We start from the raw sequence: 24,545 nt of genomic DNA, 5'->3' as shown, positions 1-24,545 counted from the left end.
CCCATGTATTAGTTACATTGATAGTACCCGCACTTGGTATTAATTATCTCAAGTGGCAAGCACCCATCAATGTCACTTTATTCTTTATTCTTTTAGTGACATTTGAATAAGAGGAAGACCAATCACACATTGTGACTCTTGGAGTTCCCACATCTTGTGTCTCTCCCTCCCTTGCTCTTACTCCTTCCACCATATCTCTTGCTTTTGCTCCTTACTTCCACTTTAAGGCTCACTCCCTTCAACAATAGCATAGAATTGCCAAATCTGCACACATATCATTTAGAATTTATTACTATGTTTGAAACCTAGAATATAGCCCATCAAAGAAACATAGTACCAATGTGTGCATATTAAGGGTCTATATAAGAACACATGTGGTCTATACATGAAAGAAAGCAATCAGTGTCACTTGGATTAAACATTGCGTATTTGGAAGTGCAAATTTTGGGTATTCTACGTAGACGAGAGGATACATTGTTAGAAGAGAGCCATTGGTATCACTTGGCTTTAAGGTTACATATTTGGTAGAGGAGATTTTAGCTATCTTGCTGCTTAGATAAGAAGAGGATACATTGTTAAATATAGTGAAGTATAAGACAATTATATAACAACAAATTTCAAACAATATATATGAGAAGAAGAAAGCCATTAGTCATCCAATGAGAGTGAACTCAAGTTCATGTGATGGTCATCCATGTATGTGAATATCAATGCATTTATCCAATACTTGACAACTTTCATTAAATTCAAAACCTTTCAAATTAAAAATTAGTTTTAAGACCCTACTAGAAAGTCCACCATAGATCCCAAAAATTGAGGGACTTCGTTAAGTGGATCCATAATGATAGGTCATGAAAGTCATTTGAAATGCAAAATTATCTTTCTCTTTAAGCATTGCTAGTTATTTTGTCAAAGTTTATAACCACTTCCAAATTGTTGGAGGAAGAAAAAGCAAGATTTTTGTCACAAACATTCTTACATGGCCCAAAGTCCCTTTACTACATGGTGTTCATGTGCGCTATTTGAAATGCCCAAAAGAGAACTTTTATATAACTTGATATTTTAGAGCTATTTAAAAATGTCTAATCTCACCTATCCACTTTCTCTTTCTTTCCAATTATGCTACCTACTTCCTTAGCTAGGTAAACAACAAAATCTCCCTACTTGTTTAGATGTTTTATTCTATATTATCAAGGTGGAAGCAAGCTTCATTATAATGTTATCTTCAAACAAACATTTCTTCAATTTTATCGATCACTTGAATGGTTGGAAAAACATCTAAAGTGGAATCTCTATTATAGAATTTAGTGCACACCCTAAGGGATTTGTTACAATAATTTTTTGTCACAAGAGTTATTTGAAATGCCCAAAGGAGAAATTTGTACATAACTCAATATTTTAGAGCTATACAATTGCATAACCATATGTACTTTCTCTTTCTTTACAAAGTATTGCTACCTACTTTGTCACCTCTAGTAATAAAGAACTCGTGTTTGCTTGGATGTCACCTACATTAATAATCCTAAAAAACCATTAAAATGGAACCAATTTTCATTTTGATGGTATTACTACCTAGTTTTTTCCATATAGAGAATAAAGAACTCCTACTTGTTTAGATGTCACATTTAGTAACAAAGAACTACTATACCCTCAAAAACCCAAGTATTACAACATACTTTGTTGCCTATAATACTAAAGAACTCCTACCATACCATCAAAATGAAATCAAGTCTCATTATGCCTCAAACAAGCATTGTTTTCCTCTTTTAAAATCACTTTCAAAGACGCAAAGAAAAAATTGATGTTGTATTCACATTATCTGCCGTATATTTAAGCTAGATGTATTAGGCCACATTGGTAACAAAAAAGAAGAACATTAGTATCACAATACAAGATTTTGTAGCCCTAACTTTATAGGTTGCCAAATCAATTTCACTTTATGATGTAAACAATCTACATGTGACTGGGAATCATGAAACCCACAATATATACATGTAGTTTTAGGAGTTTTCTTGTGTATGATCTGCCATATGCCTAGATTGTTTGTAGCATAATGGACAAGGATTGCAAGCATGGGTACTACTTGGCTTGTAGGAGCTCATGATGTTGACATTACATAGGAATAAATATATTGTGTGGTCACCTTACATGAGCTCATGATGTTCACACATACAATCTACCACATACCTAGTCAACAAGGATTGCAAGCATCTATCATATGATGCCTCTCTTGTAGGATCTCATGATGTCTACAATACATGATATTAGATGTATGTGGTGGTTCTCTTGAAGGAACTCAAGACATTGGCACTATATGGGAATAATAGACAATACCCAACATTAGAAAATGAGCAAATTTTCATGTGATAGACTACCAACATAAGATATGAAATTGACCTTTTTATAGAAGATTTGGGTGTTATAAACGTTCAAAAGTTGAGAGGATTGTATGAGGGGAACTATTGAGAATTCAATATCAATACATGTGGAGGATCCACTAAGGTGATTGACATAAACCCTAGCATGAGTGATAGGCATCATGATTGATACATATTATGATGTTTTGTTATGGTTATTAGTTAGTTAAACCTATATACAAATAAATAATCTTGTATACTACAAGATCATGCCAATGAGACTCTCAAAAGCACTAGAAATTTTGGTGCAAATGAGCTGAAGGTTGTTAAAGAATATAATTTATCTACACTCTCAAACACGTGTGTGTGTGTGTGCGCGCGCGCGCATGCGTGCGTGTGTGTGTGTGTGTGTGTGTGTGTGACCAAATAAAGTAGTTTGCAAAAGAGTGCCTATGCAAGACTTTTGTTCAATGAAGGGGAAGAAAAGAGAGTCCACAAAGACACTTGTCAAAAATAATTAGTAAGTATCAAAATAGTCCATTACAATCTAGTAGGAAAGGCAACATTTATCATGGAAATATAGCTAACAAAATGAATAACCCAAACATATATCAAGTCAATACTTTATTAGCTTTGGTAAGAAGGTATAGGAAAAAGGAAATGAGAATATCACATTGAAGAACATGAGTAAAGTTTGTTGGAAAGAACATTGATGTAGTACTTAATGAGAATGGTGCGGAGGATAATGATATTTATGATGTGTGAAATGAACAAGGCCATAATGAGGTTTACTATGATGTCTTGGAATACAAGGGGATTTTGTGCCAAAAAGAAAATAAGGAGAGTACCAAAATGCCCCTATATTATGTGGAAATTCCCAAAATGTCTCTCAAACCTAATAAATGACCAAAATATCACTTCCTATTTGGTCAAAATTCCCAAGGTATCCCTTTGTTTGGGCCGAAATTCTCGAGATGCCCCTCAAATTTTGCCAAGATTCCCAATATAACCTCATGATGTTGATGAGCTTTTCACTACCACATATCTTGCCAGCTTTTATTAGGATGGTTACATCCATTTACATGGTATGATAAGACCCTAATTTTTAAAGGTATCATGCAATGAAGAGATGAAACATCGCATGGTTATGGACATAGATATAACCATTTGTAAGCTCATTTGTGGCAAATTTTTTTGTTCAAGGAAACATCTTAAAATGGAAGAAATGAAGTAGAAAAATGTTCAAATTTTTTGACTAAAATAATATAAGGGTATCTAAATAATATTGAATGTGTTGAGGCTTCCTTGAGGAATTTCTACAAATTTCGAGGTATTTCTACAATCTAGCAAAGAAAAAAAGTATTCTACAAAGTTCTAAGGTGATAAAAATGTAATAATCTAGCATTATAGAATATTAAGACAAGCCTCACTAACACAAGCAACCTATGATTATAGTATTACTCATGTTTTATTGAAGAAAATGTGGGAGAAAGGGTGCTATTGTGCTTCGTTAAACTTCATATTCATGGATTCAAGGGGTAGGGTGTAATGAGTGTCAAGTCATGGGGCAGATGGAGAAGAATTCAAGTCTATATTGTGAATGTTTTCAAAAGAAATCCCAAAAGGAACCCCAATTTTGCAAAGTTGCATCGGCTTAGTAATAAGGTAGATATGGGTAATACAACCCATGTAGGAGAATGGAACATGACTAGCAAAGTCTATGATCAATGGTCTCATGGCATGATAGTAGAATGAAACTATATTTGGGATACTTTTCTACTTTAGTATGTATAGTTGTTGGCATGTCCTTAGTGATTGCAAATCCATGTTGATTCTAGACATAGCATGATAAGCATGCCAACACAAAATGGTGAGCAACAAATCAAGACCATTTAATCTAAGTAGCAAAATGCCAAGGGTAAAGTATGGGGTATGGACTAACTCCTTATCTACATTAGTAGAACATGATTTGCTCCCCCCTCTCCCTTTCTTTAGATTAAATGTGAGTATTCCTCTATAGCACAAACATAGAATACTATTAGAAGAATCTACAGAAAAGTATTCATAACATGTTTGTCTTGAAGCTTACCAAGTTGACACTGAAGATTATAGGAGAACTAAGACTTTGAAGAGAAAAGGTCTTTAATCATTTTCAAGGTGGTGAGCGAATGTGTTCAATTGCTTTAATTGTTGTCCCAAACATTAGATTTTGCTTCTTCTCATTCAAAGCACCAAAAATATAGAGTTGAAGTTGCTAGGGTTCAATTGAAAGCATAGTGAGGATGTTCTCATGAAGCTCCTAATGTTTTAAGGAGCCCTCAACAATGCATAGAAGAAGGATAGTATAATTCTAATTAAAGATGATGGTGATGATCAAGTCACAAATGTTAAGGCTTCTAATAAGCACATGTGAAGCATTATTTGAAGAGGAATGGACTCTAATACACATGTAGCTTAGTGCTCTACATGATAAAACTCCTCTTGGAATAGTCATTTTGTTGTACATGCATTTCACAAAGGATGAATTGAGTTGCCATTACGAAAAATGGAAACATGCAAATCACCATGACTCGATGGCTTGCAAACTAAGTTTCTTAAAATGTTTTGGGATGTGTTTGGTGATGGTGTGCATTGTCAAACTATTTCAAGAATGCAGGACGCGTATTTGAGTTTGTCAACAACAATCTCATTAAGAAAAACTCTAAATTGTCTAAAGAAGAAAAATCGCATCAATTGAGGCGTATGAAAATGTTGAAGCTTTCTACAACCTAATTGCTAAATGTATGATCTATAAGGTAGAGATGCTAATGCCAGACTTTTTAAAAACAACTTTAAATTAGGATTTTTTTTCAAGAGTTTGACAAATTTAGAGAAATGTTAGTGCTATAAGGTAACATATTATGTGTTCAAAAAACTACCTTGGTCAAAGGGTTATTTCCAAATGGATGGATGTAGGTACTTTATTCTTAATAGGTTGGGGGGGCTAGGCTATTCTTGAAGAGGCAAAGTACTGTTAGTTGATAGGCAATGACTTGTGATCCAACTTTTTTCTCTTTTTCTTTTTTATAGTTATGTGTACACCTTTTTTTCATGTTTCCTAACCCACAACTAACACACACAAGAGAAAAGAGCAACCAACACATGGTAATGCTTCAATGCAATGTGGGCACTCTTCTTTACTTTTGCAAAAGAAAGTTTGAAAATATTGTTCATTAACAACAAATTTTCAAGGGTACTTGATGAACCATACTTTAAATTAGCCTTCTGTACCTTTGTACATAACAATTGCTAGTATGTATGTACACACACACACACACACACACACACACACACACACACACACACACACACACACACACAGGTCATTGAGGGATACACTTCAAGCCCTTTACCTTTGTGAAGGAACTCTTCTCTGTTAAAGTGCATAGAAATTTATTAAGGAACCCCACATCAAAGCCAATCAAAATCGCATAGAAATTCATTACTCTTATTGGCTTGACAACATGCAGACTTTAGTCATCTCTCCAAAATTTGCAATAGCAATCAAGGACAAGGAAACAATCCAAGTCTCAGCACAAATTGCTTCACCTAAGGGGGCCTTATGGATGGCCCAAATGAAATCGCTACACTAAGGAGACCAATATATGAAGGGCTAAGATAAAATGACCACTTTTTGCATTTTGTGTGCAAACGTGAGTTGAGAACTTTGATGAAAACTTAGACCCATTGCAACCTTTGTGAAACCCAAAAGCTGTCTTCTAATTGGCACATACAATGAGACCCCATGGTATGGAAGTGAGGTCAGATACTAGCTACCTCATCAGAGCAGTCCTCCTCGGAGCCTTGTGGTTCAGAGAGCCTCGAGAACATTAGCAGCACAATGTTTGGGGGGGGGGGGGGGCTAACAAGGCCTTTTTGAATCAAGAGCATTTGGAGAAAATGGAAGGAACAAAGGGTGCGCTAGTGTGAGTTGTGACATGATGTTTCCCAAGGAGGATCGAAATGGTATATGGTGGGAGGCCACAAGAAGGGCCTAATATTTGTAAAGAAGAGGGGAGGGGAGTGATGCACATGCACATGGCATGGACGGCACATTAACTATGGTTAAAGCCTGCACAAGAAGATGGATGGGTGGGCGTCATGTCCTTGGGAGTCAGACAAGCTGCAAGAGCTGCTCGTTGATGCCAGCAAGCTCCTCGATTCGGACCTTGCGCTCCTCTTCTGTCTTGTGAGCCGCCTGCAGCTGAGCCATGAGCTCGATCTTCTCAGTGATGAGCACGTCCGCTGCTATCTGGCTGGCTTTCAACCTCCTCTGCAGCTCCTCTATCTCCGTCTCCTTCTCCTCTACCAGCCACTCAAACTCCATGAACGCGCCCTCGTACTCTGCAATCCTCTGCATCAGGCCCTTCCCCTTCTCCTGAAGATCCCTCACCTGCAATAATACCACCAAAGGGCTAGCTCTCATAAACCAATCTAAAGCCTCAGAAAATTCATTGATGCCTCACGCAGTGATCTTATCCAACATCAAACATGGCTTCAATGCTAAGGTTTTAGATACTTCGGAGGTAAAACTAGAGCTGGCCAATAGTTATTCCTCCAAGATAAGAACCCATAAAATCAAGCTTAAGCTTCTCCAGCCTACAAACCACCCCCTGAAACATTAAAGGGATGGAAAGAATAAACAATCCTACTTTCAACCTCAACCTCCTCAATGCTTCCATAATTGGCTTTAACCACATGCCAACCCATGATACATTCACTTGTCACATCACATATACTCCTTGCAAGTTCTAGGAAAACTTCTTCTCATGGAAGAGCCAATTATCATCATTAATCTTTAGTTCCCCATCACATATATTCATCAATGCTCTAACCTCAAACTCCTCAATGCTTCCATAATTGACTTTTAAGTTTTAACATGCAAGCCTCTGATACATTCACTTGCCACATCACATATACTCCTTGAAGAAATCAATGACATCCTTGAAATAAGGTTCAAACAAAGACAACTATGCTTCTTCATAGAATCAAATCCATGTTGAAAAGACCTTCTGCAAATATATTGAAGCAATTTGCTTCTTAAAAGACATATTCCTAGTTATGATTTAGAAACTCATAAAGGAAGACCTTGTTTGAATTGTTGAATTCCCTCTCAAGATACGATGAGAAACGTTTAGGTTTGGTTGAACAAATATTCCTTGAACATGATGAAACAAGCATGTAAACTTATGCATTTATAGCATCATTAAGGTATGCCTCAAAAATAGCATGTAAAATCCAATTCTTAATGCTAGCATGTAAGTCACCATTGAGCTAGCACCTACATGAACTTTTCAATTCTTAATGTAGTTATTCTAAAAAGAACAATGTAGCAATGATGCATGTAGGAAGAGAGAATCTTGGGTTGTAGATGATGTTTGTTCTCCACCACAAATTGTGGTTATTAGATAGGCCACCTCTTAGGGGTTACATTGTTTAATAGATAGCTCTTCTCTTAAAACACAAGTACCACAACTTGAGGCAAAGTACTTTGGTTTGCCAACCCACTAAAGGCAACTTCAAACCGGCCTTACCCTTGGAGTGAACACAAGTTTATTAAATTCCTTAGCCGCGTAAGCCTAGGGCAATCACAAGAGCTACCTACAACCTTAGGGGGTACAATGATATATTAGACATATGATGTCAAGGTAAACCTATATCTACACACGCTTGGATAGATTTTTGATGCACTTTTTTCTCATTGTATAAAACAAAATTTCCACATATATTACACCACATTGATATCAATTGCATGCTACATCATGCTTTATTATGGATTCAAATTAGCTTGCATTCATTTTGTATCGAGAATTTCTCACTTTCTGTTTGCAAATGTGTGCATTTGTGACTTTGGAGTGAAATATAGAACTTCAGTTAAGGACATTGCTCAAATTTACTATGCTTTACCTAATAGCAATAAATGCATACATGAAAGCAAGTTTAGGAGTTTGGATCAAACTTATTCTTTTTTGGGTAGGCAATCATTTATTTTGGCATGAAAGACCTTTCGAGAAACTGTCCTTACTATATTTTAACTCTATTAGGAAAGAATCAATGTCGTTTTATTTTCTTGTTCATATTTGTATAAGACAACACTAAACTTTGAAAAATTAATGGCTACAAGGCAATATATATTTGGTGTGCACAAAGAGTGCAGAAATTTGCTAAATTCCATTGTGATTAGACATGCAATGGCATGAGAGGGCATATCACATGGTAAACTTGCTTTACTTACCATAGGAGTCATTCTCTGGCCTACCTTCACCTAATGTCGGTATGTTCTATGCGCAACCTTGCATCAATTGTAATATAGTCTCATTTCCAATTTTGATGGAGAAATGTTATCCTTAACCTTGGTTTCAATTTCATATATTGAATGATTCTTCATGGTTGGTAAGTGAATGGGTGAAATAACCATCCAATCATGGAATTGCGTCATTCAACTCCATGTGATCTATGATCTTTGACTTATTGAACCATTGCATCAAATACCTTTAGGGTAAAATGCATGGAACCACGACCTTGTAGCAATGTCAAGCATGGTTGATTGATACCATCTTAACCTTATGTGGGTCGATCCTAGTCTGATGATAGTACTGGGGGACTTAGATCTAGAAAACCTCATCTAGCAAACCCAAAGGCCAGCAATAAACCACCCTAATTAGACAGGAGTCAACAGCTGATTCCTCGAGAACAACCATAGTAGGCTCAATGCATGCAAGCCAGCAGATCCTGGCACTCCCGGGCAAGGAGATGTAACACACTGTATTTTCTCGCACAAGTTGAAACAACCATAGTTGTATTTACATAGTTACATAGCATTAGTGAGTCCCACATTCTTAATCTTTCCTGCAAACCTTCCTATCTTGCAGTGCCTTACAGACTAAATAGAACAATTATTTCTGTAGGAAAAATAGAGAAAATTTTAGTAGTACTGCCCTAAGTCTTCATTCGCCATCAAATATCCAGCTCTCAAACCATGGTGCAGTGTGTTGTCGTTTGCGAAGTTGGGCGTGTTGTATGTGCATTACATCTTTAGTGACTATAATTCATGATGTGGACTGAGCTATGCAGGTTGATTTTGTCGAGTTCCATTCTGAGGCTCTCTCTTCATCAGTGCGTTGTGTTCTGCAAATTTAGGGTGCAAAGTGGTGGTACCGGTTGTATCTTTTTATTTGGAAGCTCTTCTTTCTTGTTTTCCAAAAATCCATCTTTCTTGGCATGTTTTTGCATTTGCTGAAGTGTAGATCTTTTGACTGCAAGTTCCTTGAATGAAAAGAGGAGACATTCATACCCTTGAATGCTCCAGAAGTATTGAGGCCTTCTTTAAACAATTTCCTCCAAGTCTGTATGAACTATCCAAAGCTGACTCCATGCATTAATTGTCTACGGATCAAGAGCAACAATCAACTCCCCTCCCACCTGAAGAGCACTCCACTGCATTGATCTTTGAAGTAGATTGATGAGACTAGCTATTTGTGACTAAATTGTGCAAAAATGCCTAAATGCTCTAAGGGCCTGTGGCTGCTAACCAAACAGTCTGGGGTGGATGATCTCCGAAAAGCAGAATATTATTTGTGCATCCATCCAATCTATCTAACAATTGCCTTGCAATCAATTGATTCAGTATCATTTGCCATTGTTCCATCTGCAACTTGAGTTTCTGAAGTTCTAGTGTTGGATCTCAATGAGCCTAACCTTGGTGAAAGGGCCTGTTTGTAAAACCATTATGAAGCAGAAAAACTGAAAATTTGGAGCTAAAGCACAAATTTTGAGAACTATTGGAAGTCTCCAAATTGAACTAACATGCAAATAAAATCGACCTAAACATTCAGCTGTGTTATACAACAACTTGGTGTTCTCCCAAACATTTAATAATTTACCTTTTATATAGCAATCATTCCAGTGCTGGCATCCCGTTGGCATAATTTGCAATAAGCACATATATTGCTCATTATTGAAATCAAGTGAAATCTGGCATCTTGGCTACATATGTATGAGCAAACATAAGGCATACTGGTCATGAACAAATTTGGTATTCACTGAAGCCTACCTAATAACCATTTGATGATGAAGCACACTTAGTTCTCAAAAATTATCAACACATGGAAAACCAACTAATAACCATGTGACAATGAAGCATGGTTAGTTCTCAAAAATTATCAACACATAGAAAACCAACTAATAACCATGTGACGATGAAGCATGCTTAGTTCTCAAAATTTATCAATACTACTACCCTGTCAATAAGGTTCAATATTCACCTGATGCTCCTTTTCTTGTGAGAAATTCAAAAGTTCTTCATTGATGCTTAGAAGCTCTCCAACTTGATGTCTTTGTGCTTCTACTTCTGCGCGTGCTTCTTCTAGTGCAGCTGTAACCTCAAGTTCTTCACGATTAGACTTCGACTTTCTTTGGAAAATAGAGCACTCATGTTTTCAAGACGCTAACGTTGTTAATCATTAATTACGAATGAAGTTTCTTAAAAAACACACTCAAACTCACATTCTGCACATTTCTCGCCAGTCCTATCTGCATCTTCATCACAAATCTGTAAATATTATAAATATAAGCATTGGTAGGTCCCAAAATGCTAATTAAAAATCATTAGCAAGAAGCCCAAAAATAAAAGCTGAAACAAAGTGGACAAAGCATTGCACCTGAAACCGTTCAAAGAAAGAGATTATTTACAGCCACTAAGAAATAACTTTGTGGATGATGATCCAAGCTCACTCAGATAGACTGGTATAGCATAGCATGTCTTAAGGTAAACCCAAGTATTAAGCCCATATACTACCACTTGTAAAGCTCAGACATGTATGGGTTAGGATATTATTGCATCATAGGCATTTACTCTCACTGAACTAGGACCCTTTTGTTAGATATGTGCTCATTGAGCTGGTTCCAAAAAGTGGACTCCGTTCTTTTTCAGGAATTGATAATGGCATAACAGAAGGCCCATAATCTATTCTCCTTTAGAATGTCACAAGGTGAGGTTTTTTCACAAGCAAAGGAAATTCTTTTTGGAAACCCAGACTAATAAACCAAGTTACACAATGGCAGAACCCTGATGCAAAAACACAAAAAGGGAACAGCCACTCTCAGGGGAGAAAATTTTGTTATGTGGACTCAATAGAGATCCACTCCAAGGAGTGTACTGCCAATACGTGTAAGGAAATGCGTAGAAAATGTGCCTGAGTCTCAGATGGCTGGCAATTCCTTCTATTTCTGCATACTCTCCCTGGAAGCTGACCATCTGCCTCTGACAGTATGAATGATCTGTATCCACGTTGCAAAAGGGTCTCTGCATTTGAGCTGCATCTGGCTGTGTAAATATACCATCATCCACGGAATAATGTTGGCAACAATCTCTCATCTGTGCCAATGTTCTGCAAACTACTTGATTTTTGAAAAGTCCGTTTTTGAGTCACCCTCAGCTCAATCTGAAATAGCATAACAGATGCTTTCCTAAATACCCTCATAGTAGCCACAAGCCAATACTCTATAAGTGACTTGGGCAATGCTCCCCAAACCCCTATCATCTTCCCATCAGTGCTTCTGAAAATTATCTGCTCTAGCAACCCCAAAGGCAATGTCTTTGAGTCTCCTTTGCTGCCCCACATGTAGAAAACAAGATAGGAATGCTCTGAAGTAGTCAAGTCCCCACCACTAGAATCCTATGAGCTAACAATCAATGACATCTTCCAAGGTCGGAAGCTATCATTCATGATGAGAAGTGTGATAGAGCACTTGCAACATGGACAATCGATGGATCATGCAAGTATACAGAGTGAGCACTTCATTTACACAATGGACATTTTGGCCCCTCTCCTCACTTTCATCTTTAACAAGGCACTGACGGAAGGCTTCCCAAATGAGTGGACCATGCACACCATTGTACCTATCCACAAGACTAGAGATCCATTGGGCCCTAGATCCCGGTATCTACAGGACCATCATGGTGAGTGTTACATAATTGGACATTAAGATGGGTGCCAGTAGCATTGATCACAGTGCATGAAGTGACTTAGTGCGAATGCACTAAGGGCACTTCATGGTTAGGGCAGCCAAGTCCTAGCTACCGTCTCATTAGAAGATGCATCCAATGTTTCACCTGAGTAATCTTGCCGAATATCATGGACCTATTTCCACTGCAACCCTAGATTAGGAGGAGCCATTGTTAGTGGATGCTAACAGGCTTTAGGAGAGTAGTCGGTGCCAAAACACATATTCCTTCATAGGTACAAGAACGGTACAGGGAGGAAAGAGCTCCAATATTTGCTCAAGTCTTAGGGATGCCCCATGCACAAGGCAATATGGTTGGATGAATCTCAATTTAGTGATGACTCTTTCCCTTTGCTTCAGATTTACCAAGAGGCTTTGCCAGTCAGAATAGCTGCAGTTCTAGTTGGGGAGAATGTAGTGCACTTAGAAACCACCTACATATACATGCTCATACACCAAGTAAGCAAGGGGACAAGCAAAGGAAAATGACATGGTCAAGGAAACGTGCATGAGAAGGATCATGAGAACGTGCAAGAGAAGGATTGCACGAGAGGCGAGGCACATGCAAGAGGCAAGATGCATTCACAATCACTTGCAAACAATGGTAGCAAGATCATGCCTTGTGGATTGTGGACAATACATCGATGTTTTTGTGCATAAGGTATTATATAAAATTTTATGTCATGGCACATTACTTTTATGGTCAATTGCTTTAACAATGAAGAAGTGATAAACAAACAAAGTGGTGAGCAACAAAAAGAGAAAGAAAGAATGCATTGATGGCAACCTGTGATCATCATCTTGGTAGCAATCAACTGGTGCTTCTTCTTCTTCTTTTGTCCATGTTGAGTTGCAAGGAGTGGTAGGGCAAGTCTACCCACATGCTAAAGTGCACGCAAGATTGATGCGAGCCGAAGTGTTCCAGGCTTGATTGAGGTGAAGACTATTCAATGTAGATCAAAATGGAGTGAAGAGCTGTCCTAGATAGGACAATTAGGGGACTTCATGGATTCGAAGTGCTGGTGAGAGCTTGGGCTCTTTAAGCTAATACTTCTGCAAATCTCATTTACTAAGACAATGTAGATTTGAAGATCTCTTCCACCTTTCCGAGGTCGTCTTTTCTTCTATCGTGTATTAGACTGAGGGAGAACATCCACTAATAGTACTATCCATAATAGCATACCCATCTCTTAAATCTACTGTAGAGATTAGAGCACTCAAGTATTGTGCCAAGAGCAATGGCTTCACTAAGGGTGATTTGGTACGGTGTCCAATGCATACTCCAATACTAATGATGTTGCCTCTAGTAGTGGCCATCAAAGTGAGATAAGCATGTGGATTTTGTTCTTGTCTCTTGGATATCCTTTTTCATACACACTACTTTTTTAAAGATGGCTCTTTTTCAATCCTATTGTTCAAATCGGATGTATGTTTGGAACTATAAAGATGGGCTTTTGTTTTAAGTTATCTGAATATCAAAATTTAAGTGTAGATCATAAATTATGCCCTAAATTATGTGTATGAATTTTTTTTTCATTGGACACACATTCAATACACACTAATGTCAGATCATACTAAGTGGACACCATCGAACATGACAGGAGAGGCCCTAATCCTACTCATATGAATCCTCCTCCCTAATTTAGTCATAGAACCAAAAAGAGAAGTATCTTCGATCTCATCTGGAAAAGGGGCTCTTTACACCCACTCACATGGATCCCACTCTAATATCTAAAGAGGTCTCCTTTGAGAGGCCCAAAGTCTCCAAGGTGGCTGAGCATTGATGAGGGATCTGAATGTACACCCAACTCTTGTCTCTATGAGCCATGGCCCATCACCTAAATCCTCTCTCTCAAACTCAATGCAAACTCCTACAAGTCAACCTCCTCTCATATTAGTTGACCATCATCTTGCATTGTAAAGACCCAGGCAACTGCCAGAGTGCAGCGATGCGGAAGCATAGGTCAAAGACTGAGAGAGAGTGAACACAGAGAGAAGAGAGAGAGAGAAAAGGAGACAGTGTAAACGCAAAAAGTCTGCGGTGTAGTATGCTGTATAAGAGTGCAGAAATACACAAGGAGGCAGAGGAAATATATGCGTATGTCTCCGACTTGATAACCTCAATCTCTGTCAGCCCGAGCATAGTCTATCTCAGCCAATAGATCTCAAGATCAGAATATGATCACAATGCGCTGAGGGACTGCTATATAAAGCAAAAAAGAAAAGGTCAAAAAAGACCAGGTCGGCCGATTGACATAAATCTGTCCGACTGCTGCAAACTGTGCCACGTGGCACCCTATCCAACCTACTGACGTGGCATCCTCTGCAACTGCACTCTGGCCGTATTGCTCTACCCACGGCTGTACAGGGAATGACTCTCTAACACCCCCTCTCAGATTCTGGGCAGGGCAGAAGACTAAGGGATCTGGAATGTTGCCGAAGAAGAGCCTGAGGAAGCGCCTTCGTGAACAAATCTGCAAGATTATCCTTCGTCTTGCAGTACTCCACATCAATGGCCCCATCCAGAAGCTTCTCCCGAATGAAGTGATACTGGATCTCAATGTGCTTTGTTCGGGCATGGAATACAGGATTCCGCACCAAGGCAATGCAACTCTCGTTGTCACATCGCAGAAGAGTAGGACGAGTTTGAGGGCAGCCAAGTTCCTCCAACAATCTCCAAAGCCACACAACCTCACATGTGGTGGAAGATGCAGCTCGATACTCCACCTCAGTAGAAGAAAGGGCTACCGTGGGTTGCTTCTTGCTACTCCAAGAGATAACACCTGTACCCAAGGTAAAACAATAGCCTGTAGTAAACTGTCGGTGGTCCACATTACCAGCCCAATCCGAGTCACTCCAACTTGCAAGAACCAGATCAGAAGCATCTATACCTGCGGGATAAGAAATCCCTAAGTCAGAAGTCCCCCTAAAATACCAAAGAATCCTCACGGCAGCCTGCCAATGCACCTATTTGGGTTCAGTCATGAATCCTGCCAAAAGACCCACAGCAAAACAAAGATCAACACGAGTGTTGAGAAGCCAAATCAAGGATCCAATCAACTGACGGTAGCGTGAAGCATCCATCACGGGAGAATCTGAGTGTGAAGTGGCCTTCCAATTCGGATCCATAGGAGTAGTAATGGGACGACAAGTCTCCATCTCAAAAGTTACCAAGAGCTCCTAAATGTACCTCTGCTGAGAGATGAAAATCCCCCTCTGAGACTGATAAATCTCATGACCCAAGAAGAAATTAAGAAGCCCCAAATCCGTCATCTCAAATGCCTGATATAAAGCTGTCTTGGTCTCTCGGACCTTTTGTGCATGAGCCCCTATCAAAATCAAATCATCAACATACAACACAAACAACACAAGACCAACCTCAGAAGTGTGCATATAAAGCTATAGATCGGCCTCAGAGCGCCGATATCCCAACTTCAACTGAGGAAACGAATCAATATTCTCGTTCCATGCATGTGGAGCCTACTTGAGGCCATACAAGGCCTTCTTCAACCTATAAACTTGCCCATCCAAGGATCCAAAGCCAGGAGGCTGCTCAACATAGATCTCCTCCTGCAAGTCACCATTCAGAAAGGCCGACTTCACATCCAGTTGATAAACATGCCATCTCCTATGGCTAGCAAAGGCAAGAACAGCTCGAATAGTCACCATACGAGCAGTGGGGGCAAAAGTATCATGGAAATCAATGCCTAGGCGCTGAGCAAAACCTTCAACAAGGCGAGCCTTGTGCTTGTCCAAAGAACCATCGCTAAGGTACTTGGTCTTGAAGACCTACTTGACACCAATCACCTTCTTGTGAGAGGAACGAGGCACAAGTGACCAAGTGCCATTCCTCTCAATAGCCTCCAACTCAGCTTCCATGACCTTCCGCCAATGATCTGACTACAAAGCCTCCTTCACTAAAGTGGGCTCTTAATCCTGCATAACACGGGTTAGCAAACAATAGTTGGAGCAAACAAACTCCGAAGAATGTGCATGGTTCCTCCGTGACCTCCACGGTCCATCCTGCGGTTCCCACTCCTCAGGGACCCCCTCAATCCTCCCTGAATCTCGAAGTGTGTCACAGGCCCAACGAGGAGAAGGACAAACCTTTCCCCGTCACTCTCAATCTGCTGAAGACTCAGGAACATCCACCAGCAGAAGCTCCTCGGGGGTGGCCGGTGGAAGAGAAGACTCTGAATTAGAAGAAGAATCTCCATCAAGAGACTCTGGCTCCAAAGGAATTGTCTCGGGAGCCCAACTCTCCCCTGGATCTCCAAGGACGGGGTGCTCCTCACCCCCTTCTGTGGCCGGAACTTCCACGAACCGAACATCTCGGCTTGTGTAGATATCCCGCTTGACGGGATCAAATAAATGATAACCTTGGGACTAGGAGCTATAGCCAACAAAAACCTGTCATCGGGAAGCCGCCTCGAACTAATCACGTTGCGTCTTCGGAATGTGCACATAAGCGTCACATCCAAAGATCCTGAAATAAGAGACATCAGGCTAAGTCCCAATGTAAGCCTCAAAAGGTATCATCCTGTCAACGACTGAAGTGGGAGATCGATTGAGGATGTGAACTGCGGTAGCCACTGTCTCGGCCCACAGAAACTGAAGTGTCTGTCGGTGCTCCATCATGGTGCGCACCATCTCGATCACACTTCGGTTCTTCCGCTCCAAAATGCCATTCTCTTGGGGAGTGTTGGTATTAGCAAACTTCTAGTGAATGCCCCTATCTGCACAAAAATGAGCAAACTCATTAGACATAAATTCACTTCCCTTGTCTAAACGCAAGGTCTTTAGTCGCCAACCAGAACGGTTCTCTTCAAAGAGAAGCCAATCCTTGAAGAAAGAGAAAGCCTCCGACTTCAAAGTCAAAAAATAGGCCCAAGTCATCTTGTTGTAGTCATCTACGATCAACATGAAGTACAAGCTCCCTTTCAGGAACTCGATCCTCATCGGGTCACAAAGATCCGTAGAGACAAGCTCCATGGATGAAGTAGACTGCCTAGAAGCTTTGTTGGGAATCGCATCCCGATGCAGTTTCTCACAAATGCAGGAGATACATGGCTTATGGCTCACCACTATGTTTGGCAAACCTCAAACAAACGACCCTCGCAATGCCTTCCGAAGGTACGCGTAGTTCAGGTGGCCAAACCGAGCATGCCATAGCTCGGACTGTGTTTGAGAAGTAAGAAGAGAAGTAAGAGCGGAAAAAGACTTCAATTTGTAGACGCCATTCTCCTCATACCCTACAAACAAAACCTTCCTTGATCCACGATCAAGGACTCGAACAGTATCACTGTCAAACTCCACCAAGAGGCCAAGAGCACAAATCTTATGGACCAAAAGTAAATGATACCCCAAACTTGGCACATGCAACACCTCAAAAGTATGGATACCACGACGTCCATTTGGAATAAGTTGCATCTCACCCCGCGTAGCAATAGACACAGAAGAGCTGTCTCCAATGAGAATCTGCCCACGCGGACAACACCAATGGGAGAAGGAGTCATGTGCCAGGAGGCATCATTGTCCACGATCCACTCACGAGCCTAGGGAGCTGCCATCGCAACATCAGAAGTCTTCGGTGTAGAGTCCTCAATGACTGTTAAGTGTAGAAAAGCCGCTGATGAGGGTGCAACCACCGCTCCAGAATCCTTCGTGTCCTTCTTCTTGGTATTCTTCTTGCCTTTGTCAGGGCAATCCTTCTTCTAGTAACCGGTCTTTCCACAAATATGGCAAATCGATTTCTTCTCCTTGTCCTTGGATTTGTTGTCCTCCTTCTTCTTCTTTTGATCCTTCCCCTTCTTCTAAGAGGCTTGACCACCAATACCTCTAATTTGGAAGCATTCTGTCCCTTCAATTGTTCCTCCTGGTCCAAGACAATAGGAACCAACTCTTCCCACTGAAGAGTCGACTCCCGCCTTGATGCAATAAGAGCGGAATAAAAGGTACTGAATAGTGGCGGCCACTGGGACAGTAAAGTGATCGCCATGTCTTTGGAGGAAATAGGCTTCTCCGCATTTTGAACCTGCATCCGAAGCTGCCGAAGCTTGTTGATGTGTTCCCGAAGCGAAGAAGACTTATTCACGGACAAGGTCCGCATCTTCACCTCCAAAGAAACCCTCTTCATCAGGGTCATCTGGTTGTGCATCTAATCGAGCTCCAACCATATCTCTCAAGCCACCATCAAGTGCTCAATGTGAGCTATCACGACTGTAGTGCAAGACAGAAACAGAAAAGATCGAATCCTGGCATTCAGTTTGTCCCAATGAGACTGGACCTTGATCAACTCCGCACGAGCATTGGAAGAGAGTTTGGACTCATCCCTCACCGAGGGCCTGTTAATCTCCTCCATCACTAGTTCCACCAAATCATAAGACTCCAAAATGGCCAACATCGTCACCCGCCAGATGCGGTAATTGTCACCATCAAGCTTTTGATCCGATGGAAGAGCCGATAGGACAAGCACCTTCCTGTCCATTATGGCCTAGAACTCCAAATCAGTCTCTCTAGACATGTTAACCTGAAATACCTACACAAATGCAAAATCAGCCCCCTCTGACTGTGAAAACGCAGCCTTCTAGGCCTGGTTCCTTCGCTGCCCAAACCTTCTTCACCCGCCGGAGGCGATGAAAAGGTAAAATCTGCAATGGAAGGCCTTAAACGCAGCATACCTCCCCTTTGAACAGCAATAACCTTGCAATAAATTCACCGATTAGACTCCGTTCCCGCACGCCCACGCTCGCTTTAGCCTTGATCCGATGCGAAGCCCTCCCGCTTGCCCTCGAATCCTGGAAACGCAGCCTTGTGTCGCGCTGAAATCTCCTCTTCAGATAGGTTCAACCCTCAGTCAGTCCATCTTCACCGCTCCGATATCATGTCAGAGTGCAGTGATGCGGAAGCGTAGGACAAAGACTGAGAGAGAGTGAACATAGAGAGAAGAGAGAGAGAGAGAGAGAGGAGACAGTGTAAACGCAGAAAATCTGCGGTATAAGAGTGCAGAAATACACAAGGGGGTAGAGGAAATATCTACGTATGTCTCCGACTTGATGACCTCGATCTCCGTCAGCCCAAGCACAGTCTGTCTCAGCCAACAAATCTCAAGATCAGAATATGATCACAATGTGCTAAGGGACTACTATATAAAGCAGAAAAGAAAAGGTAAAAAAAGACCAGGTCGGCTGCATTAAATGCAGCCGACTGACATAAATCTGTCCGACTGCTGCAAACTGTGCCACATGGCACCCTGTCCGACCTGCTGATGTGGCATCCTCTGCGACTGCACTCTGGCCGTACTGCTCTGCCCACGGCTGTACAGGGAATGACTCTCTAACAGCAACCACTATTCAGAAATACCCCACATGCATGCATGCCCATGTAAAGAAACCCCTATACACATTTGAGGTATATGGGAACTCCAGTAAGGCTGAGGGGCATTACACACTCAAAATTACACAACTTGTACCAATTAATGAGTACTCTTGGATATTCTCTGGGAAGAGCTAAGGGTGTGATCTCTAGGAAAGTAAAGATGCTGTCCAAAGTACTCTCAAATCTTACATATGTGGACTGGATAACGTTGGGCATCAGACCTAAGAGATGGCAGTTCCTAGCAAGGCAGTTGGTCTCCATTGAACGATCTCCAAGCTGTTGCCAATGCATTTTGCAATGCGATGAATCAACCACTAAAAGCCTCTCAGGCATCTCTCCAGTTTGGATAATCTCCCGAAATGCCATCAATGAGCTTCTACAAATGATCTCAATATGCCTGGAAAAAAAGCCTCATCAAATCCATCCTCTCTTGCTTCGACAGGGCAGCCAAGGCTCTACAAAACTCATCCTCTGTATGAGGGAGCCATCCATTGTCTGCTCCTATCCTGACTCCTCAATAACAACTCTTGATACTCTGCCACACCAGCCCTCTGGCTATCTCATGATTAGGAGGGGTCTGCTCATGGTCCCTACCTAGGAGGTACATGTCACATAGCAACCCTTCTATCTCCTCTGAGGTCTGAACTATGATCCCATCTGCCCAGCACAACAGTCTCTCTTTCTCTCTAGAGTGTTTGAAGCCTGTGGTACAGGAGGTTCCTGGTGACTGTCTCTTGCCTAGATCCAGAAGGAAGCCCTAGCATGATACCTGTACTACAACCTGGGCATCCCATTCGTGGCCTCAATCTGTGTTCACTCTATGCCCTGTGAGTTACCCATCTGCCTCCTAGACTCCTCTAACCTTTCCATATTGCTTTTAGAGAGGCTTGGGCTGGCTCTAGCAGGGTTGTGCTCCTGCTCTCTGCCTCCCTCGTCAACAAGCACTGATACCCTGAAGGCAAAGATCCAGGTCATACGGACTACCCCAAAGGATCTAGAACTCCAAATCTCTAAGACTGATATCTTCAGGTCATTGTGGTGGTAAAGGTGCTCATGTATCTAGTGGTGGGGCTCTGACCTCTATGCCTCCCAATTGTACAATGTGGACAGATGTGTAAACAGATAAAGTGGTGCCATGGTGCCATGAGAGTGCCTATTATTCCACCTCGGTTGAAGGCTCAATCCACATCAAATTTGTCAATTCTAAAGAAGTTACAAGCCCGCTGCACACTCTTGCCTGAAAACTGTACCAAGCCCATGAATGTGCCGCACTCAGCTGCAAACCAGGAATTCTGTTCTCTGATGGTAAACAAGAACTCCTACCAAGTGGTTGCTCCCTCCCCAACTAAATTAGTGCCTCTATATCTCCTAACCTTTAAAGCTTCCACCATGTTGGAAGTCTGCTCCAATGATCAGGTCAGCCTGCAGCAAACTCTGTTTGAGGATGGTCCTGAGCCCAGAACTCTCTTTCTCCTCATCTATTGCCACTAACAGGCTGACAATAGTTATCATCCACTCTTACTGTGACACATAAAGTGCAGCCTGGTACTAGAATGCCCCAAACCCTGAATTGGATGAAACCACTGTTCTGCCACACTGATGCATATTCCTGCCTGTATCTTTGTGGTGCCCAAAATCAGGTGACTCTGTCCTGACAATACTTTCCCACAGGAGTCTATATGATCCACTGAGAGATGATGCTCCTGAAGAAACAAAATTCAATGGACCCTTCTCCAGTGCTGCTCTGTGAAGGTCCAGTCTAAGGTCATAAATAAGTACATAATATCAATAAAATCTCCCCTATTTCTCCCTTTCAAGACGTTTAGTCAGTTTATCCCTTCTATGATTGGACCCAAACTTTCAGATTTAATATGGAGCTCGAAGTGCCAGAGAGATTTGTGAGAATTCAGGTTTGGACGAAATTCTCTCCCCAATGTCCCCTCTGGGCAGTTTGGGGGCCTGAAAGTAAGACCATTGCAAATCTGAAAATTGAGATTTGGGCCAAATTTAGAGATGCAAATCTTGGCCCATTCAGCTGTGAAAATGTTTATCTTGAACACTTCTTTCCTTCTACCGAAATTGTTCCCAAACAGCTACCTCGAAATTTCCTTAACGAAATACATGACTAATCGAAACAAGGTCTACAAGCAGGCACTACAAGCAGGCAATGCAAATCTCACAATCTCAAACCAGATCAGTGCATTGATGCTTTGGGCCCTGCATGTAACTGCAGAAGCAAAAGATGTCTTTTACAACAATGATGCAACGGACTGGCTTCACTAATTTTGATCTAATTGACTGAATTTGCTATCCGATTGGGCCAAAAGACTTACTTTTACAGGCGGTGCAGATTCTTTTGCATTTTTCTCAGAAGGAAACAATTCAAATCCTGATTCCTGGCACAGCTCTGCAAGCTTGTTTAGTGTGCTCTTTAAAATAAACAACTCATCTGTAAAAAAGCATGTGCATCAAAATATCAAGTTAGGCAGTGGCACACATCCTTGTAGGCTGCATCTGCAAGTCTCACATTCAAAAGAAAAAGGCCATTCAAAGTATCCTGACCCTCAACTGCTCTGTTATGGATTATAGATGCACTATCCTTCGCATCACATGATTTGAAACTGTTGTCCAGGTTCTCAACTGAATCTTGCAACGTTGCTAAAAAGAAGGTTATTGCTTGCTTTGAATCATTAGTGTCTTTTGGCAACTTTGCATCCTTGAGAGATCTGATGGAAGACAATTTGACACCTGATTAGAAACAGTCAGAATCATAGATGTACCGATGAACAATCAAAGAGAAAGGTCTTTATGTATTGTAGCAGGCTTTTTTCTCCAAAAGAACAAAATATGAATTGCTGATGATTAAAGGAAAATCCAAATTCACATAAATGCATGAAAAATGTGTAGCAGGCTAGTTCCAGCATCAAAGTTTACAACAACAGAGAAACCCCCAAGATTCACTTGCCTCGACCCTTGAAGTCTCTCTGGTGTAGCTTTCATGGATGCATGAGAAGTAAAGTTGTTCAAACCAGGCAGAGAGTGTCGACCCTCCAAAGCTTCCTTTTGTTCGCATACATCTTCTGTCATCTCCCTTTGACCAGGCCCATTAGCTATCTGGTCAGTGGGCTGGAGTTTTAGATTGTTGTAAACTCTGAGCTTAGATGTAGTGGGCAAATTGATTACATTCATCTGAAAGAAAAGTAGTCAATCTCTATAAGTAGTCGCAATAGATTGTCGAATGTTCTTGACTGTAGATGGACTGAAATTCAGAAATATTCATTGACCAGATAGAGTAGTCACAAACCTTGTCAACAAATTTGTCTGCTACTTCACTCTCTTGTTGTCTAAGACGAGTTAATTGCTTCTTGAGCCTAGTTATCTGTGAATTCTTGCTGCCATCACTCCTCGGCTCGCAAGAAGCTGCACTTTGCAACTCCTGTTGAGAATCGAGTTGGTCCTTTCTGTGAGACATACTGTTTTTGCTGTCTTCATAGATGGGGGAGACATAGATACAGTTGTACTCTGCTGCAATAAATGCCCTGTCACGAGGGTTTTTGGTTGGATTCTCACTCAAGATCGATGATTTGAACTCTTCACTCTTTACGGTCCTCAGCTGCCGTTCTAGCTGTCCAAGTACAGGCTCAGATTCACCCTCTTGTTGCTGTACCAAATCCCAAATCTCAGAGCTTGAAAGCAAGTTCTTGCTCTTCAAACTTCTACTGAGCACTTTCCGGGGGCCAACGCAGGACTCTGCCTCCTGACTTCCTGAATGAGCATGGCCAAGCTCAAGCCCATCAATCCCCCCACTTTCAGCCATTGGCTCTGTCATGTTCCCCAATGGCTTGATTCAAATTGAGAGAGAATTTTTGTCACAACCTGAATTGACATCAGACTTGATTGGAACGAATTCACATAGAGCCAAGTTTAATTCACATAAAATGAAACGGTGAATTGACATCAGGCCTGATTGATTCAAATTCAAATGCAATGCAGCCTAATTCACATAGCATGAAAAACTTGATCACCTCAAGGATGCTAGACAAACCTCAAACCTGCTTGTTTGTCTCGAAGAAAATATGAAAAAATCAATAACAGATATATCTGATCACATTAGATTTTGCCAAAACCTGAATTGACATCGGGCTTGATTGAAAATCAAGTCTAACTCGCATAAAATGAAGCACTTGATCACTTCAAGAATGCTATACAAACCTCAAACCTGCCCTTTTCTCTCTAAGAAACTATGAAGAACATCAAAGAACATGTGTTTTATCACATTAGGGACACACATCATGGTAAGAATGGATGCAACATACTAAACCCAACCCCAAAATTTTTTAAAAACTATTGCAGTACCCATAGAGACTACCGGGGTCGATTGAAGCCAAGCAGCTTGATCAAGCACAGCTTTAACAAGGGAGAACGGCCTAATTATGGGATTGAATCGAGCCGAGGACAAGGAATTCAATGGGGTTAATATAGAATGTATCGTCTGATCAAATAGAAGAGATGGAGGATAAGAACTAAACTAAGCTAGCCACAGACACAGAGAGAGAGAGAGAGAGAGAGAGAGAGAGAGAGAGAGAGATTGAGTAAGCCAGCGTCCTAGTTCTGATTTTACTGTACATGATGATAACTTGAATCGATCATCTTCGGACTTGCCGCCTGGCTGTCGTACGAGGACGGCCGAGACGGCATGCCAATCAGAGACGCTCGATTTGAAGAGTTAAATTTTGGAATGTCAAAACCTTATTGGTTTCCTTTCAA

The 24,545-nt window shown here is 41.0% G+C and overlaps 1 protein-coding gene across 10 annotated transcripts; it reads right to left on the bottom strand.

Annotated features, from left to right (window-relative positions):
• Nucleotides 1-8: 8 nt before the first annotated feature.
• On the bottom strand, nt 9-24,545 carry LOC148029293 (uncharacterized). Of its 10 annotated transcripts, none has more exons than XM_087688060.1 (9): nt 24,405-24,545; nt 23,083-23,654; nt 22,744-22,967; nt 22,341-22,504; nt 22,112-22,227; nt 10,902-10,947; nt 10,661-10,770; nt 10,280-10,382; nt 8,257-10,108 (listed from the first exon to the last, which is right to left on the bottom strand). In XM_087688060.1, the coding sequence occupies exons 2-9, from the start codon at nt 23,605-23,607 to the stop codon at nt 10,068-10,070; spliced, it is 1,329 nt and encodes a 442-aa protein (XP_087544186.1). In that variant the 5' UTR covers nt 23,608-23,654; nt 24,405-24,545; the 3' UTR covers nt 8,257-10,067. The 10 variants fall into 10 exon arrangements, with proteins under 10 accessions (XP_087544189.1, XP_087544191.1, XP_087544185.1 ...); XM_087688061.1 differs by having other exon boundaries at nt 8,259-9,818; XM_087688062.1 differs by having other exon boundaries at nt 8,259-9,782.

The sequence above is a fragment of the Lygodium microphyllum genome, chromosome 11 (genome assembly GCF_053477565.2).
Source record: "Lygodium microphyllum isolate KBCC chromosome 11, Lygodium_microphyllum_v1.1.10, whole genome shotgun sequence".
Lineage (NCBI taxonomy): Eukaryota > Viridiplantae > Streptophyta > Polypodiopsida > Schizaeales > Lygodiaceae > Lygodium > Lygodium microphyllum.
This window is presented reverse-complemented; position numbering and strand designations above follow the sequence as displayed.

Bases quoted from the DNA above. Each gene is read 5' to 3' on its own strand.
- LOC148029293 (XM_087688056.1), bottom strand. From the start codon at position 23,607: ATGACAGAGCCAATGGCTGAAAGTGGGGGGATTGATGGGCTTGAGCTT. The intron at 22,505-22,743 runs GCAAGTGAATCT...GTCTTCCATCAG, and splicing joins GAGAGACTTCAAGGGTCGAG to ATCTCTCAAGGATGCAAAGT. The intron at 10,383-10,660 runs GTGAATATTGAA...ATACATATGTAG, and splicing joins CACAAGAAAAGGAGCATCAG to CCAAGATGCCAGATTTCACT.